Raw genomic sequence first — 16151 nt, 5'->3', positions numbered from 1 at the left:
GCACTGTCTTTTAACTGAAACCTGTAGGAACCACCCATCTGAAGACATCCAGACTTCTTTGGATAAATCTGCTTGGGAATTTGAGCACAATTTTGACATGGTAGCAGTTTATTACCCTTCCCTTTAAAAGATAGTGGCAAAATTATTATTTTTCGTCTTTAGTATAGTGAAAATTTATACTCATTGTTTATTTGGCTGATTTCTTTGTGTGTAGCAATTAAAATATCAATTTCTCCATGAAATTATCACAATGATCTCATTACTATTTTTACTAGTGGGTCAGGCAAATTTTCAGTTATATTAAATTTATTAACCATTGCCCAAGAGACACAGTGCTATTTGCCAAAAGAACTTATGTTCTCTATCTGGCTGTGGTAGAAATGGCTCACAATAGGAGGTCAGGAACAATTTAAAAGAATATTTCTTTGTTCTTTTTAAAATGAACTTCGTAGTACACAGATCAGTGAAAATAGCTTTATTTATGGCGTTCCCTTTTCATGTTATCATTTTCCTACTAGTAACTCTAATACATTATTCTTCCTTTAGTCCTTCATAAAATTTGAATTGAGACATATGTGATATTTATTTTTGAACTTCGTTTTATAAAAAAGGAAAACTTGATACATACCAGCGCATAAGAGAGGAGAGCCCAGATTTTGTCTGCCCGGCCATCCACAGTTCGTGCCACCACAGCATGAGATGCCACTCTAGCCCAATGACAGGATTCATATTGTTCAACTGGCTTTCTGGTGCCATCAAGACAAAGTAACTCAAACTTGCTTCTTTCTTCTGGACTGTCAGCTGTGAAAAATGAAAGGGAACAGTGAGTATATCTAAGAGAACAAAGTAGGCTCCATCATGTTGTTGTTTATTATGTCGCTTGTCTTATTTAATGCCCAATTATTTCAAATATGAAAAATAAAGACAATAGAAAAGACAAGAAGCAGAATGAAGGATAGGGATGCCAGTGTAACAACATTTTAGAAATCCTCACAAAAGGTCTGGGTCAAGAGCCAAGTCTTCAGACTCCTTTAAAACATGAACAGGGTGAAGGCCATTCAGATCCTGGACAGAAGGGGGTACCTCATTCCAAAGGGCAGGCACTGTAATGGAGAAGGTGCATTTCTGGGGCGCTGATAGATGGAATTGCTTAACTGAAGGAACAAAGAGTGCACCAAACCTGCCAAATTGAATTGGGAGACATGCGGTCTCTCAAGTAATTATGGGAGACAGGGAGTCTCTCAGATAACTCCCTATGCCATCTAGGGCTTTATAGGTAACAACTAATTCCTTCAATGACACCGGGAAACAAACTGGAAACCAGTGCAGCTTGTGATGTGAAGGTGTTACTTCAGTGCTCTAGCTGATGCATTCTACTAATTGGAGCTTCCAGGTGGCCTTCAAGGAATCCCCACTGCAATGAGACTATTATATGATCAAAAGTGGAAAGGTTTGACACTGCGCACAGTGGAAGAATAATTGGTGAAGGCTAAATTAACCTCTTTGATTAGAGAAAAAATATATCACTGGATAAAGCTGTGCAAAGGCCTTTCTGAATGTCACAGCTGACACCTGCTCATTTAGCAATAGCTATGACTCCAAGAAGACCCCTCCCCCGTATTGTACACCATCCTAGAATAGGAAAATGTAGTCCCATACAAAGTCAGAGATTAAATATCTGCAGATCTGGGTAGCCAAACAGCCACAACCACTCAGTATTAATAGGACTGAGTCAATTCCTCCCTATCGAAACCGTCACACTCCTCAGGCATCAGGACAGAAACTCAACAGCTTTTTTTGGCTGACCAGGGTTAAAATATATAATTGAATCTTATTGCCAGTACTGATTGTATCAAACCAAAACTAGTGGATGATCTCACCGAGTGGCTTCAAGTTGATTTTGAAAAGGAAGGGAGAGAGAATAGAACCCTACAGAACCATACACAGGAGAGGTTTAGGGAGTAATCTCCCTCTCTCCCCTCACTAAATTCAATTGGAACTAGTTCTGGAGAAAGAAACAGGACCACCAAAGAGTGGTGCCCCAATCCCCAACCAACAGAATCGTCTCAGTAGGATACCATGATTGACATATTGAAAGATCAAGGAACACAAGGATGATGCATCACCACCATCCCACCTCTGCTACAGATAATCTATAAGTGTGACCACAACAGTCTCATTACTAAATCATTACTAAATCTGATTGAAATAGAACTAGATAATCAGTTTTCTCTAGGATTCTCAATAGTTGCAAATCAAGAATCTTCTCAACAATCTTACATAGAAATTGAAAGTCAGAGGCTGTTTGATAATTATTGAAGACTGTTGGGTCCAAGGATGGCCTATGGGGAGGGGGGTGCATTACCACCTCTATTAAGGTAGGGGCACCACTCCATCCATCAAAGGGGTTGACACTACAGCATGGAGCCATCTGTTGGTTTCAAAACCCAGAAGGGATCCAGATGTAGTAAACAGGTAACTGAACTGATAGCACAAAGAGCCTTGTCCACTTCCTCAGGAGTCACTGGCTCAAAAGGAGTGATACAGTACAAGCCCTGGCACCTCTCTATTTCAGGCAGCAACTAGGGCCACAGCTGAACTGCCCACCAGGAAAACTCCAAGCTCTCTCTGGAACTCCACCTGGTTCATCAATCCCCTAGGGCAGGTGAATCAAACAGGTCCTGTCTCCCTTGCATATTCAATGCAATACCATTTTTTCTCTTTCAATTATAGACCATCATACAATATCATAAATTGGTTTTGACATTCCTGTTTCAAAACCAGTTTGTCACATATTCTTGTAAGACTGTTGTTCAAGAAATTTCCACATTTAATGTGCTTGGTACACTTTGCTTAAACACATGTACAGTGTTATTATATATATATATATCTATAGATTTCACAGATCTATAAAAAATGCTAAATATAAGTACATCACAAGCTTTCTCTGGAACCCCCCCTACAAAGATAGAGTTGAGGACCCAATAGATGAGTACTTAATCAAATGAAATCCACCTGCAAATAATCATAGGTTTAAGCACTTATTAGTATTTGAACTTACAAGTTAGCATTTTCCCAAATTCATACCTAATACGATTGCCTCATTCACAAAAGCCACATCTCCTTTTCCAGACTTCAGACACCTTATGAAAAAAGGATAAAATATTAGGAAGGAGGTGGTGGTTAAGTATTACATTTCTTGCATATTGTATGATGCTGTCACCAACATTTCTGCTTTTTCAACAGAACAGAAACAACCTACCCAAACTGCCCAAATATGGATATCTAAAGCCAATGAGGCACTGGCTTAGGGCACCAAAATTTGGGATGCGCCAATACTGCCCCTATTCCCAAAACAAAGGTGATTCTAAAAATACAAATCTTTACATTGATGGAAGGTAGCATCATCAGTCAATGTGACCTAAGGGCATCATATACCCTCCAACAAACACTGTAGACACCATAGTTTAATTATTGTTTCTTACCAAGAAAATGAATAAATATGAACTGAATAAAGAACTTTTACAGGAAATAAGGCAGGAGGAAGACAACTGATTTCTCTCTGGTTAGGCAATTTGTCCATTCTAGCCAATATTGTTCAGACAGACTGGCAGCAGTTCTTTAGGATCTTAGGCAAAACACTTTGCCATTAGTGAAGACTGAAAAACAGAACCGTGCCTAGTTGAAGACCCTGAAATCTTTGATAAATAAGATAATCAATGAATTACCGACTTACATCTTGTTACAAGTAGTCCTCAACTTGCGACCACAATTGAGCTGAAAATTTCTGTTGCTAAGTGAAACAGTGGTTAAGTGAGTTTGGCTCATTTTGTGACCTTTCTTGCCATGGTAGATAAGTGAATTACTGCAGTTGTTAAATTAGTAACATAGTTGTTAAGTGAATCTGAGTTCCCCATTGACTTTGCTTATCAGAAGATCGCTGTGATGGCTTTCCTGGTTACTTCCCTGGACGATTCTCCAGACAGCACTTGGGACGAGAAAGAACTGGGTCTAGGGACATGAGGGGGGGGAACAGAGATTGCCAGAGGCTCCGAGCCAGAAACGGTGAGGCCAAGCATTGCAGAGCAATCGCAGGAGGAGTGACAAGACAAGCAGCCAGCTGAGCTAGGGACAGGAGAAGTACAGCTGCATCTGGAAAGCCCAGAGGCTTTGGGCAAAGAGGGTGCACAGCTGAAGCTAGCCAGTGGAGATGAGGAAGAACTGCCTCCTCCTCCCAATCTGAGAGCACGTAAGGCTGAGAAGAGGCAGGAGCAACAAAGGTCAGCCAGGCTATTTGCAAAGTTGCAGCCTCACTCCTCTTGATGGGATGCACCAAGGAGTGACTAGCTCAGTGTGTAGAGTGAAACAACACTGGGAACAATGCACCTGCTTCCTTTTGGTGCATTTTTTAGCCACCGTAATTCTTCCTTGACTACCAGACCTGGATTCGGTAACTCGAACTTCAGATTGTGCCTCTTGAATTAAGGACTTGCCTTTGCCTTGCAGACTTCTCTTTTGCTTTGCAGACAAGCCCTTGCCCTATGGACTGGTGTCGGGTTTTCCTTGAATAGCCTATTAAACTCTTTGGGGCTACTGCTGGTGTGGATGTGAGGAATTTCAGGCAAAGACTATTTGGGGCTTGGGAGGCCTCAATAAAGACTTCTAATGCCCGTGGAGTGTGTGTGTGTGTGGGGGGGGGGGGAATAAGATAGTCACAGAAACTGATCATATGACCCCAGAACACTGCAACTGTTGTAAATATGAGTCAGTTGCCAAGTGTCTGAATTTTGATCATGTGGATGCTGCAAAGGTTATAAGTGTACAAAATGGTCGTAAGTCACTTTTTTCAGTGCCATTGTAACTTAAAATAGTCACTAAACAAACTGTTGTAAGTTGAGGACTACCTGTACTGAAAAAGGAAAATCTGGGAAGAAATGGATGAAAGGCAAATGGAACATATATGTTCCAAAAGATTCACTATGGATAACATTTATCCAATAAAGGAGTTTAATACTGTACTTCTACCGTGTAAAAATACTTAGCCTACTTCCCAAAGATGCTTTTTCCTGAGGCAACTGAACTTTCTTGTTTTTCTTTGAAAACATTTCGCTTCTCATCCAAGAAGCTTCTTCAGCTCTGACCGGATGGTGGGGGAATGGAAAGATTTATACTCCTTGCAGATACTGAAATGACCACCTGTCTGCAAGGAGTATAAATCCTTCCATTCCCCCATCATCCAGTCAGAGCTGAAGAAGCTTCTTGGATGAGAAGTGAACCGTCTTCAAAGAAAAACAAGAAAGTTCAGTTGCCTCAGGAAAAAGCATCTTTGGGATAATTATGGATGAATGAGAATCTCCATAGACACTTAGCCTACTTCCTGGTGCAGACAGTAACAGGAGTGATTGTTGAACTGGCTGTATATTGTCCTAGTCAGCCATCTAATTGTAGGCAGCTAATATATTAACAAATAGAAGCAATAAACAAGAGCTTATTGAGTATTCTCAATGGTAATACTGCACTTTGAGGAAAAATGATCAGCTGAAAAACATTTATAGCACTCAGAATGAAGAAGGAATAGTGGGCGCTATATAACAGGCTGGGAGCATTGTAGAGCACACCAGCAGTGCTTTGCTGCATGCAGTGGAGGATGGTCAGGGGTATGATCTACAACAAATCTGCGCTACTTTCCAGGAGCAGGAGGGCTACTAACAATCTGAGATTTTAAAGAGCTCCATGCAGCACTAGTTCCATACTACACATGCAACATGCATCTAAAAGAGGCTTGACTTCCATGACCATGTGCCTGACCACACTCTGAGGACAACATTGCAACATCATTTACCCACCTCTGCAATGTCTATAATAAAGCTCATGTATATGTGGCTTTGGGAACTTTAAAATGAGATTCTGCATATTATAGCCTCTGAGTGATATTGCTCTTGTCCCCACCTTATTTGATGATCCCTTGTTTCGCCTTCATTTCTGTCATAGTTTTTTTATTTCTTAATTAAATAGTCCTTCACAGTGCTTTGATTCTCCCTCCGTGAAGTGCCATTTCTCTGTTCATAACAGCAAAGTGAATGTAGCAAGTCCTTTTTTGTCTATGCACAAATCTCTCAGAATTCAGTTCCCATGGGACCTAAGAGCAACTGGAGATTTCTTGGGATAGAGGGAGGTGTTATCAAAGCTGCTTTGCCAGCTTCCTCCCCCATCTGAAGAAATGGCTGATGGGAAAAAGAAGAACAGAAATTTTTGGCTCAGTTATGGTCGTACATTGAGGACTACCTGTATATGAAGGCTAAAGGGATCTGCATATCACCTAAGAGGGAAATGGAACAATAAGATTGTAATTATCTCTTAAATAAAGGTTGGAACTCTTTCACATTTTTAACTTTAGTTTTTTTCCTTCTTTTTCATTTCCTATATTTTCTTATTTTTTCTCTTTCTCTTTTCTTTTTCTTTCAAGTTGTTTTTTATTCTATAAAATAAACTTAATAAATGGAAATTTTAAAAAGGTGAGTTGAATATGAGGGCATATACCCTTATAAAATATATTTTGGAAGGAATTATAGAAGCATAATAAAAGTTTACCATGGCTTATGGGGGAAAGCATGTGTCACTTACTGATAAGCTCCTGCATATCCAACAAAGGGGTCATTCCAGTCACAGTTTCCAGCACAAGCAGCGCACAGATTTGGTACATTTTTGACACCTGGGACACAACTAACTTCAAAAAATCTTCCTACAGCTATAAAAAGAAATCAGATGGGTAAGTCATTGACAGTTCTTCATTAGCAGCATACTATTTGAGAAAGTATGGTCCCTACAAGGTTGTATAAGTAGACACACTTTTTAGATTCTGTTCTGTAACTACATAAGGCAATAAAAATGTATGGCAATAAATAATATTGTTTTATATATGGATCATTTTACTGTAGCTGTGTTTATATGAAAAGAATATATGGAAAAGCAAAGAAAAAGAAAAGCTGAAGAATTATTAAACACACATACACATGACACAGTTTTCTTTTGGAATAAACAACTTGTGCAGAGTACAAAAAAGAGGGTAATAAATTATATACCAAAGAAATTAAGTATATAAGATAAGAAAAAAAAGAAATTTGTGTAAAACTGGTTTATAGCCATACCATTCATTCAGCGTCTCCATATAACCATATATTTCTATGCTTGCAAGCTATCCTTTCTTTATCACACTCATAACTGCTTCATGTTTTGTTCTTTGTTTTAGGGACAGATTATACAAAACCCCTAAACGTCATAATATCAGCTTCATGATTATGACAATTCACAATTCACACTTTTATAAACTTTAATGGCGCCAGACTCATTGATTATTCTCTGGTATCTTCTTAGTTCCTCCTGTAATATAATTTATTTCAGACAATTCTGTCCAGGATAAATAATGTCTTAAAGGAAGTATTGCCCTTACTGGGAGGCTTTCTGAATTTCATGAATTTAAGCACTATGCTTTCCTTAAAATTATTTCCATTATGAATACAGCTGGTAAATAAATCACTGAGGAATTATTCAAAAAAGGACTAGTTGGACCAGGAATAGAGGCTTTTGATATAAGCTTGCAAACACTTCAAACTAAAGGGAATAGAACTGAAACTTTGGTTCAATTTTTGATATAACTCTATTCTCAATATGAGCACTTGCTAAAAGCAAAAAAAAACTGTTATTACAAGAACTAATAGAGAGAGATGTATTTCTACATTGTACAAAAAAACATTACAGAAGGTTTTTGTGTCATTTGATATACATGCATGCAATCCCACCACAATTCCCCATATTCCATACTGAGATAGCATTCTACTCTTTCTTGTCTATCTACTGTAGTTCCCCATATGAATTAATCCAAAACTATCCACGACCTAAATTTTATGTCCAGGGTGGCCTGCGCCCTCAGCCTGAAAAGCTGATTGAAGTCATGACATTAGGGAAATCTTCAGCAGTTGTGAAGTGAATATCCATTGTTCATCTCCCCTTTTTTTTCTAGTTTGTTTCAGAAATTTATCATATCTGTCCTGGCTCTATAAGCTGTAAACAAAGTATTATATACCCAAGGCAAGAGACAATTATTACATTTAATCTATTGCTTGTTTACTTATTTATAAAATTTAACTCGCCCATCTTATCCCTTCTTACAATTAGAAATATCCTCCAATATATTCTCCATAATTTCTAAAAATGATAGAAAATGGACAAATTCTACTACACAGAGCAAGCAGATTTAGCAGAGATCATTTAACCAATCAATTGGATTTTTTCTTTCTGCTTTATTTTGTGTATTAGGTATTATGCCTGTATTATAATCTGTGTTTATTAGAGTAAACTTTAGTTACTAAACTTGTCCCAAAAACTCAAAATAAAACTCCAACAAGATTTTAATATGACTACATAATACATATAATGTGTATTTATAGTGAAGTGTGTTAATTTTGTTACAAATTGGTTACTGTTCAAAAATTTTAAGTATATCTGATTAACATGACTAGATTTCCCAGTAGCCACTGAACAACATAGATCATTATAGGATTTGGGCTATAGTTGACTCTCTTTGAGCTCAACTGAATCATAAAGTTGCTATTATAGAGATAAAATGTACATTGTCTTGAGGTCCCAGAGAGATATGCATGGGAAGGATGGATGGATGTTAAGGCACCAGGTTAAAAAAGCAGGAGACTGTGAATTCTAGTCTCACCTTAGGCATAAAAGCTGTCTGGGTGCCTTTGGGCCAATCACTTTCAGCCCAACCCACTCACAGGGAGTGGGAGAGAATAGAAGAAGGAATGTGTGTACTCTCTACCTTGAGTTATTTGTAAAAATAATAAAGACGGGATACAAATAAATAAAATAAATATGAATGTAGGTAGATGATAAATAGACAGATAGACAAACAGAGATATAGAGATTTTTCTTACCATTTTCTACAGGTTCCGTTTCTGTTCCCTCCCACTCTAGCAAATTCTTTTCCACAAGTGTTCCTATTGGGAGGTTCCAGCCTGCAGATCTTTTAAAACCAGTGTGACAAGATCTCTTCTTTTTGAGATCTTCAAGTGAAGTAATAGTTCCTACCTTCACAACAGCAATGGCATGATAACTAGTAGTAGATACTGACAAGATGAGAAGAAAAAAAATCAAATATAGGTTATAGCTATAGTCTCTGCCTATTTCCAAAATAAATTAAGCACTGTTTAAGAAACACATTTTATTATCATGGGATATCCTATTCTATAGAGGAAACAGCTAGTTATATTAAACAAAATATATATTTAGGAGCGGGCTTGCCAGTGTACTTCTATGATAATTGCTTGTAATGTTAATGGGCTGAAACTATTTGTATAAATGAATCAAATAAATTAAAGACTAAAACACCGTGACTGTGTTAAGGTGAAATTGATTTCGGCAAATGTAAAACATGGAGACTGTATCTTGAAAAAGAGGAAAGACACGCTTTCTCTTTCGATCAGTCCAGAGGACTTCACCAGTTGGGGGCTCTGATCAATGTGGCCCAAAGAAAACATCAGGCCACCATCGTAACTAAAAGAGAGGAAGGAGTTGAAATTCTGAAAGGGGATTTTTTTAAACTGACTTAGTTTCCAGAACTTTGTGTGCAAGAGTCTGGCAGCCTAAGGCAGAGCATAAAAATCCTGAGCATGTGAAATTATCCTAGTACTGCATCCTTGAATCATAGATCCAAAATTCATCTTAAATACATCTGGAGTCTCAGAAGTCAACACCAAGAAAGGGTACTGTGGTATTTCTCAAACTTGACAACTTGAAAATATTTGGACGTTAACTCCCAGAATTCCCAGGCCTTTCTGGAGAATTCTAGGAGTTAAGTCCACACATCTTTATGTTGTCAAGTTTGACTGGACTAGAACATAAACCTGGCATGCTGCAAATCCTCAAATCCAGTCCCTGGTGGCTTTATTTGAGTGAATTTCCAAATGGATTCTGCATGGTGAGTTATAGCAACCCACATATCCAGTTTAATTCATATTAGCAACTTTTACCTTTATTTCGTTATCGAATTTGGAAGGGCACTTATCTATCCTACAAAACTGTGGTTGGCAAATATCAACAATATTATAACAGTAAAAATCCAAGATAAAGTCCTCTTATTAAAAACACAAAATATCTATGCTGTATGTCTACCCCAGAACTTCCAAATTAACAGCCTGGCCCAAATGCCTGGGGTAGAGCCAGGTTTTCATGGCTTTCTGAAAGGTAGTATGGTTGGAGATACCCATACCCTGAGCAGGTCCCATGACAGAAAAGGGCCCACTTCACCTCCCCTCCCAATGAGCAACCATTGGATGAATTATGCAGCCTCTTTACATTTTCAGATCAATCCTATTAAAATTTACCTCCTGAGCCTCTTGTATGAAGTTCAGCTACAACAGGCTTTAAATAATAAGGGTTCAAGCTTGCTTCTAAAATAAGACCAGCATCTAAAGTGATGGCATCAGCTTCTGAGTTCTAAAAAACATAACAGTAGGATAATGAGAGGATATTTCTTTCACATAAAATATGTCACAAATGTATGACAGTTGTATCTCCTTGTTTCTTACTAGATCTGGAAATGACATGACTTCCTTTTCATTCACAACATGTTTGCCATGAAGAATGATAATGCTATCTTGAACAGAGCACTGGGCCTCTAGGTCAGTTGATAATTTCATGGGTTTCTGAAATTGACTTCTGGCCAAAGTCAGGGGCATTCACAAAGGAGATCACGAAAATCAGGATGATGGCTAAAACTGTATGATTGAAGCTAGGCCCCTTTATTATATGTTGAAGGGAAGGGGAGGGGAGGGGAGGGGAGGGGAAAGGAAAGGAAAGGAAAGGAAAGGAAAGGAAAGGAAAGGAAAGGAAAGGAAAGGAAAGGAAAGGAAAGGAAAGGAAAGGAAAGGAAAGGAAAGGAAAGGAAAGGAAAGGAAAGGAGAATGGAAGGGAGGATTTAATCCCATGATCATGATGGCCTTTTGACTATTTAGACTAGGGGTCCCCAACCCACTACCGGGCCATGGACTATTTGGAATTGGGCCACGTGAATGGCTAATTGGAGTGTGCGTAGATGCGCAGCTCAGCTTGCCCAAGTGGCAGCCCGGTGGGCACTCGCGTGAATGCACCAGCCAGCTGCTCACACAAGTTGAGCTTTGTACATGCATGCCAGTCTACTACTCACTCAGCCCAGTTCCCCTCTCCCCCCCCCACATCTGGGCTGCCAATCTGCAAAGGTTGGGAAACACTGATTTAGACAACCCTCTGCAGACTTTGTGTGGTCAGCATTTTATTGATCTAATAAATAAAACATGCAAGCAATGAATGGCTGTCGTGAAATCTGAAAATTCAATAAGTGGACAAAAACTATTTTATACTGATTGAATCATTTCAGTATATGTCAGTTTTCCCATCACCCAAGCACATTTTTCCAAATTCTCTTTCCATGTATGAGATTCTACTTTCTATATACTTGCTCCTATTTTATTTCTCTCTGGAACCTTCCAAATCAACCATTCTTTTCAGGGGGAAAAAAAGGTTGTTTGAACAATGAACTCAGGAAATTTCCCACTTCCCTATCCAGCCATCAGTGGTCACTTACTTTAATAGCAGCTATGCACTCCTGGTGATCAGTCTTCCTCACACAACCCAGTTCTGGAAAATCCTTGGATTGTCGTTGGGAAAAGCATTCCCTCTTCAGCCTTAGGCATTTTTCCTGCTCTTCATTGGATACTGTGCACCATCTTACGGAAGAAGATGCAAAACACAGAGCTATGAAAAGAATGAAAAGGGTGCAGATAATGTTAATGTGCTTAAACAAGAATTGATAGTTCTGCCTTACTGAAGCTTTTTCTACAATTAAATACATATGAAATCAGATTAAAAGAGTGACTGTGGACTGAATTCATTTTTATTGACTGTAGACATGATATTTTTCACGTCTTGGACAAGAATATCTGGACTTGTATTTCGGTTGCCACTTATTGAACAATGTCACCTGTTATTTACAATCCATTTTTATATGCAAGGTTAGTTATATTACTAATTTCATAGAATGAGAAACAGCACATATTTTATATATAGAAAATGTATCTTTTTTTAGTTTCTAAAAGGAATTCCTCAGTTTGAAGATTTGTCAGCAGACAGTCCTAAAATCCAAGTAAATCCAATTTCAGTTTAAGGTCACACAGAAAGAGCAGAGTCAGAGAAAGAAAGTTAATAAATGAAATTAACTAGAAATAAAATTGTGGATACTGAGTACCTAAATAATTACAATTATATCATTATTATAAAAATGATAATTTGTTAAGGTGTTTAGCATGGTAAGTGATAGAAAAAATAATTGCACTTTTTTAGCAGTATATTATAGATTAATTACTGAGAAAATTTTTATAGTTTGCAAAATAATTTAGAAAATGTCTTTGGGCTTCAAGAAAGGATATGTAACAGTCATTAAAGCAATTTAAATGCAATTAAGATTGAAGACAGACCAAAAACTTTGCAAAGAGTCAAACTGTTAACAAAACATTAGAAAGCAACAAATATTGGGCAGAATAGGAACATTCTTTTTTTTTTAATTAAAAAGTTTTACAATACATTTTATCTTTAACAAACCAAAAAAAGAAAAAAAAACCCTCCCAACCCCCTCCCCCCCTCTTCCCCCTCCCCAACCCTCCCCAACCCCTCCCTTATTATCGTACAGAAGGTAATCAGCGAAGATAATCTATTCTCCTTAGGGAAGAAGTACTTAATCCTCATGCTGCTACAGAAAAGGCCATGTCACACATTTTCATCTAAATTCTCTAATTCACGGTCCCCAGCCCCTGGGCCACAGGATATTCGCGACCGGGCTGCACAAGTGGTGGGTCGGTGTGCACACACACATGCAGTTCAACTTGCAAACGTTTAAGAACATGCTGTAAAAAATTGCTAAGAAAACTGCAGCAACTAGTCCATACAGTCACCAGAAGTCAAAAATTGACCTGAAAGCACACACCTACCTAAAGGATTATAAGGGTGTAGTCTAAAATATTTTAATTATCCCTGTTGGCATTTGTCTGATTTAGACTATCATAATACATTCAAAAGGTTTCCAAGCTATAGCTAGATGCATATAATCTTGCCCAGTAATTAAGATTTTCTTTTATGTTGTGCACTGTTCAATAACTTGCCCATCAAGTTCTTCAACCAACTTTCAAAAATCTTATTCCAAGTTATGTACTGTGTTGTATTGTTTCCTAGGATAATGGAAAGCTAATACTATTTAGAGCAATTTCACTATCTGTTTGGAAGTTGAGTTATGGCAACTGGATTTTTTCTTTCTTTCTTTGTTTGGAACATTTCACTACTTATCCAAATAAAGACTTCTTCAAGACAGAAAAAAGCTATGTGGATAAGCTGTGAAACATTTCAAAGAAAGAAAGAAAAGAAGTCCAGTTGCCATGATTCAACTTCCAGACAACTCTACCTGGATGACTGAGAATCTTCATTAACATATTTCACTATTATATTTTTTTACAAATATAGGGTCAATTTGCATTACATATGCATATTAATCCATTGCATATTTGTTGTTATTCAGTCTCTGTTGAATTACAGCTGTTTTGCAGTAATTCATTTTAGCAGACATCACGTGTAAACTCATGACATGAGGTAATTTTCTTATTCTCCATTATACTACAAATGTTCATTATTGGAACCTGTACCAATGCATGACACATGAAAACATACAGCCTTTGAAATACACATTATTGATCCCTACGCTATCTCTTGCTATTAATTCTGATGGTTATGAATATTGTCATTTGAATTGAATCTGAAGACCTATGATCATCTGTTCTGCAAAAGAACTTTTGTCAAGATTTTGATAAAATCACAGATTACAGGAAGATTGCATTAATCTCCCTTTACTGACACCCCAAGGTTGTGGTTTTCATTTCAGCTCCCAAATTTGCACTGTTTTTTTAAAAAAAAATGTTGGCATATTATTTACTTCAAGGAACAACATTAAGTTACTGATAGAGCTGAAAAACTCCCCATTCTGAAATTTAGGAAAGCCACTGCCTAATAACCTTCCAAAATTTATGACTTCCAGATGTGCTGCATAACATATCCTATTCTTTTCAGTCCACAAAAATCACATTATAAAATAAATATAATGGGTTTCTCAGACTCAGTTTTACTTTGTAACCTGTATAGAAGACAGAGATAATAATAGCAAGGACAAATTGTTAAGATAAGTGTGTCTATTCAGTTCCATAGCTGCCCCTTCTACCTATATTTTGTTCTAATCTCACCAGGAAAAAAGTAAAAAAGTATTTGCAGGGATAATTTAGATGACAGAGGAACAATTAACCAACCTATCTCTTATTCACCGTTTCTCTCCTACAGTTTCTTTTAGTATGCAATCACCTTAACTTAGAAATATTTCTTAAAGTATCATCACACCCTAATATTCCTTGTTCAAAGCACATCTTCATCATAATAATAAAAATAGTATTTTTTCTTCTTTTGCCTTTGAATTCACATCTAATTAAATAATTTATGTATTATTCTCCCTTTCAATCTGTATGAAAGCATAACTCCAAGTTCAGCATGTGCTTAAACTAAAACTTAAATCATATTTAAAAAAGTATATTTGGCAGAATTCTTGGAACAGATCCTCAGTTAAAAACGAAATTTCTGGGAGGTTTTTTTTTTGCAGTTTTCTATTTCTTAAAAAAATATATTTGAAATAAGGTAGTTGGAGTAGCATAGTGCGTAAGGTGCTAGACTTACATGATGGAAATCTATTTTCAGGTCTTCATATGATCATGGAGTATGCTGAGTGACTTCATACTAAATTCTCCTCAGCCAAACCAATCTTTAGTGTTAGTGAAAACATAAAAGTAAAGAAGATCCCATATATGCCAACCTGAGTTCTTAGAAGAAAAGGTGGAAAATAAATGCAATAGAAAGAGAAAGAAATACTCCACAGAATTTTTAAAACTAGTGCAGAATGTTCCCCTTTAATCACCTCATGCAACTCTGTTAGTCTGCATTCACTTACCCAGCAGCCCAAAGGACAGAGTGGCTTGGAGGGCAAATTTCATTTTCCCCCCTCTGGTGGCTTTCAGGAAAGGTGCTGCAAAACTGTCAGTCACAGACTGCTCCCAGAGTCTGTGAAGGCTGTTGACTCAGCTGACTTGCCTTTTTATAGAGAGCCTGGACTCTGCAGGGTTAGCAGAAGCAGTGACCCAACAGTGTTTGTCCTTCCTTGTTTCCCAATAGTGCCTGTCTCCTGTTCTATCTCACCAGCCTACTTCAGGGAGAATCTCACATTGGCACAGAATTCACTGCATGCCCTGAATGGAAAAAGGGGAATTCAGCTTCAGCTGGGAATTTCCACATCATTTAAATTCTTCCTTTACCTGAAACTCAATTCTATTAGCAAGGACACATTCTTCCACTCCCATCATTGCAATAACATCTATGTATGCCTGCTGAAGCTGTGACTAAATTTTGCCTACTTATGCAACAGCTTCACTCTATTAAAAGTCAGAGATTTAATTTCTGTACAACTAGGACTATATCCTAAAAGCAATATCCATTATTGATGGTTCTCTGTTAGGGGGCCTCAAGATAGATATTGAAATGAGCAAAGGGTTGAAAGTCAAGGAACCCTTCCTTCCTTCCTTCCTTCCTTCCTTCCTTCCTTCCTTCCTTCCTTCCTTCCTTCCTTCCTTCCTTCCTTCCTTCCTATGGTTTACTCTTACAAGGCAATGCATTCGAAAGTCCATTGTGGCTCTGGACTTGTTTCAAGTAGGAAACAAATTATTTTTATGTATTTATTTATTTAGCTTCCAACTGCTATCTGATTCTGAGCAGCTTATAATTCTACCATGCGTAAACAGGATTAAAGTAATTTAGACATAACCAAATAAATAAACAGCATTGCAGAGTAATATATTCCAGTGCAAAGGACCCCATAGAAACCCATATGTAGGAATATAGAGATGCTATTCTTTTCTGGAATAACAACTTTGCAAGATATTTATTTGTTACAAAACTTCCACCTTTAGCAACTTAAAAACCAATAACACCTGTATAATAGCATAATATTTTCTAGATTCTTAAGCGTT

The 16151-nt window shown here is 37.5% G+C and overlaps 1 protein-coding gene across 1 annotated transcript in view; it reads right to left on the bottom strand.

The window, feature by feature from the left end:
* Positions 1–15296, bottom strand: part of TF (transferrin) — a 40079-nt gene extending 24783 nt beyond the window's left edge. The window contains exons 1-7 of the mRNA XM_081329805.1: positions 15080–15296; positions 11633–11802; positions 10395–10506; positions 8946–9137; positions 6625–6748; positions 3088–3143; positions 629–801 (exon numbers count right to left, since the gene is read on the bottom strand). Coding sequence (XP_081185931.1) covers positions 629–801; positions 3088–3143; positions 6625–6748; positions 8946–9137; positions 10395–10506; positions 11633–11802; positions 15080–15122 — 870 coding nt within the window. The 5' untranslated portion in view covers positions 15123–15296. The remainder of the gene's footprint in view (positions 1–628; positions 802–3087; positions 3144–6624; positions 6749–8945; positions 9138–10394; positions 10507–11632; positions 11803–15079) is intronic.
* Between the last annotated feature and the right edge of the window lie 855 nt (positions 15297–16151).

Source organism: Vipera berus, assembly GCF_964194415.1.
Source record: "Vipera berus genome assembly, chromosome: 5".
In the NCBI taxonomy this organism is placed as follows: Eukaryota; Metazoa; Chordata; class Lepidosauria; order Squamata; family Viperidae; genus Vipera; species Vipera berus.
The sequence above is the reverse complement of the archived record's forward strand: the minus strand, read 5'-3'. Positions and strand labels throughout refer to the sequence as shown.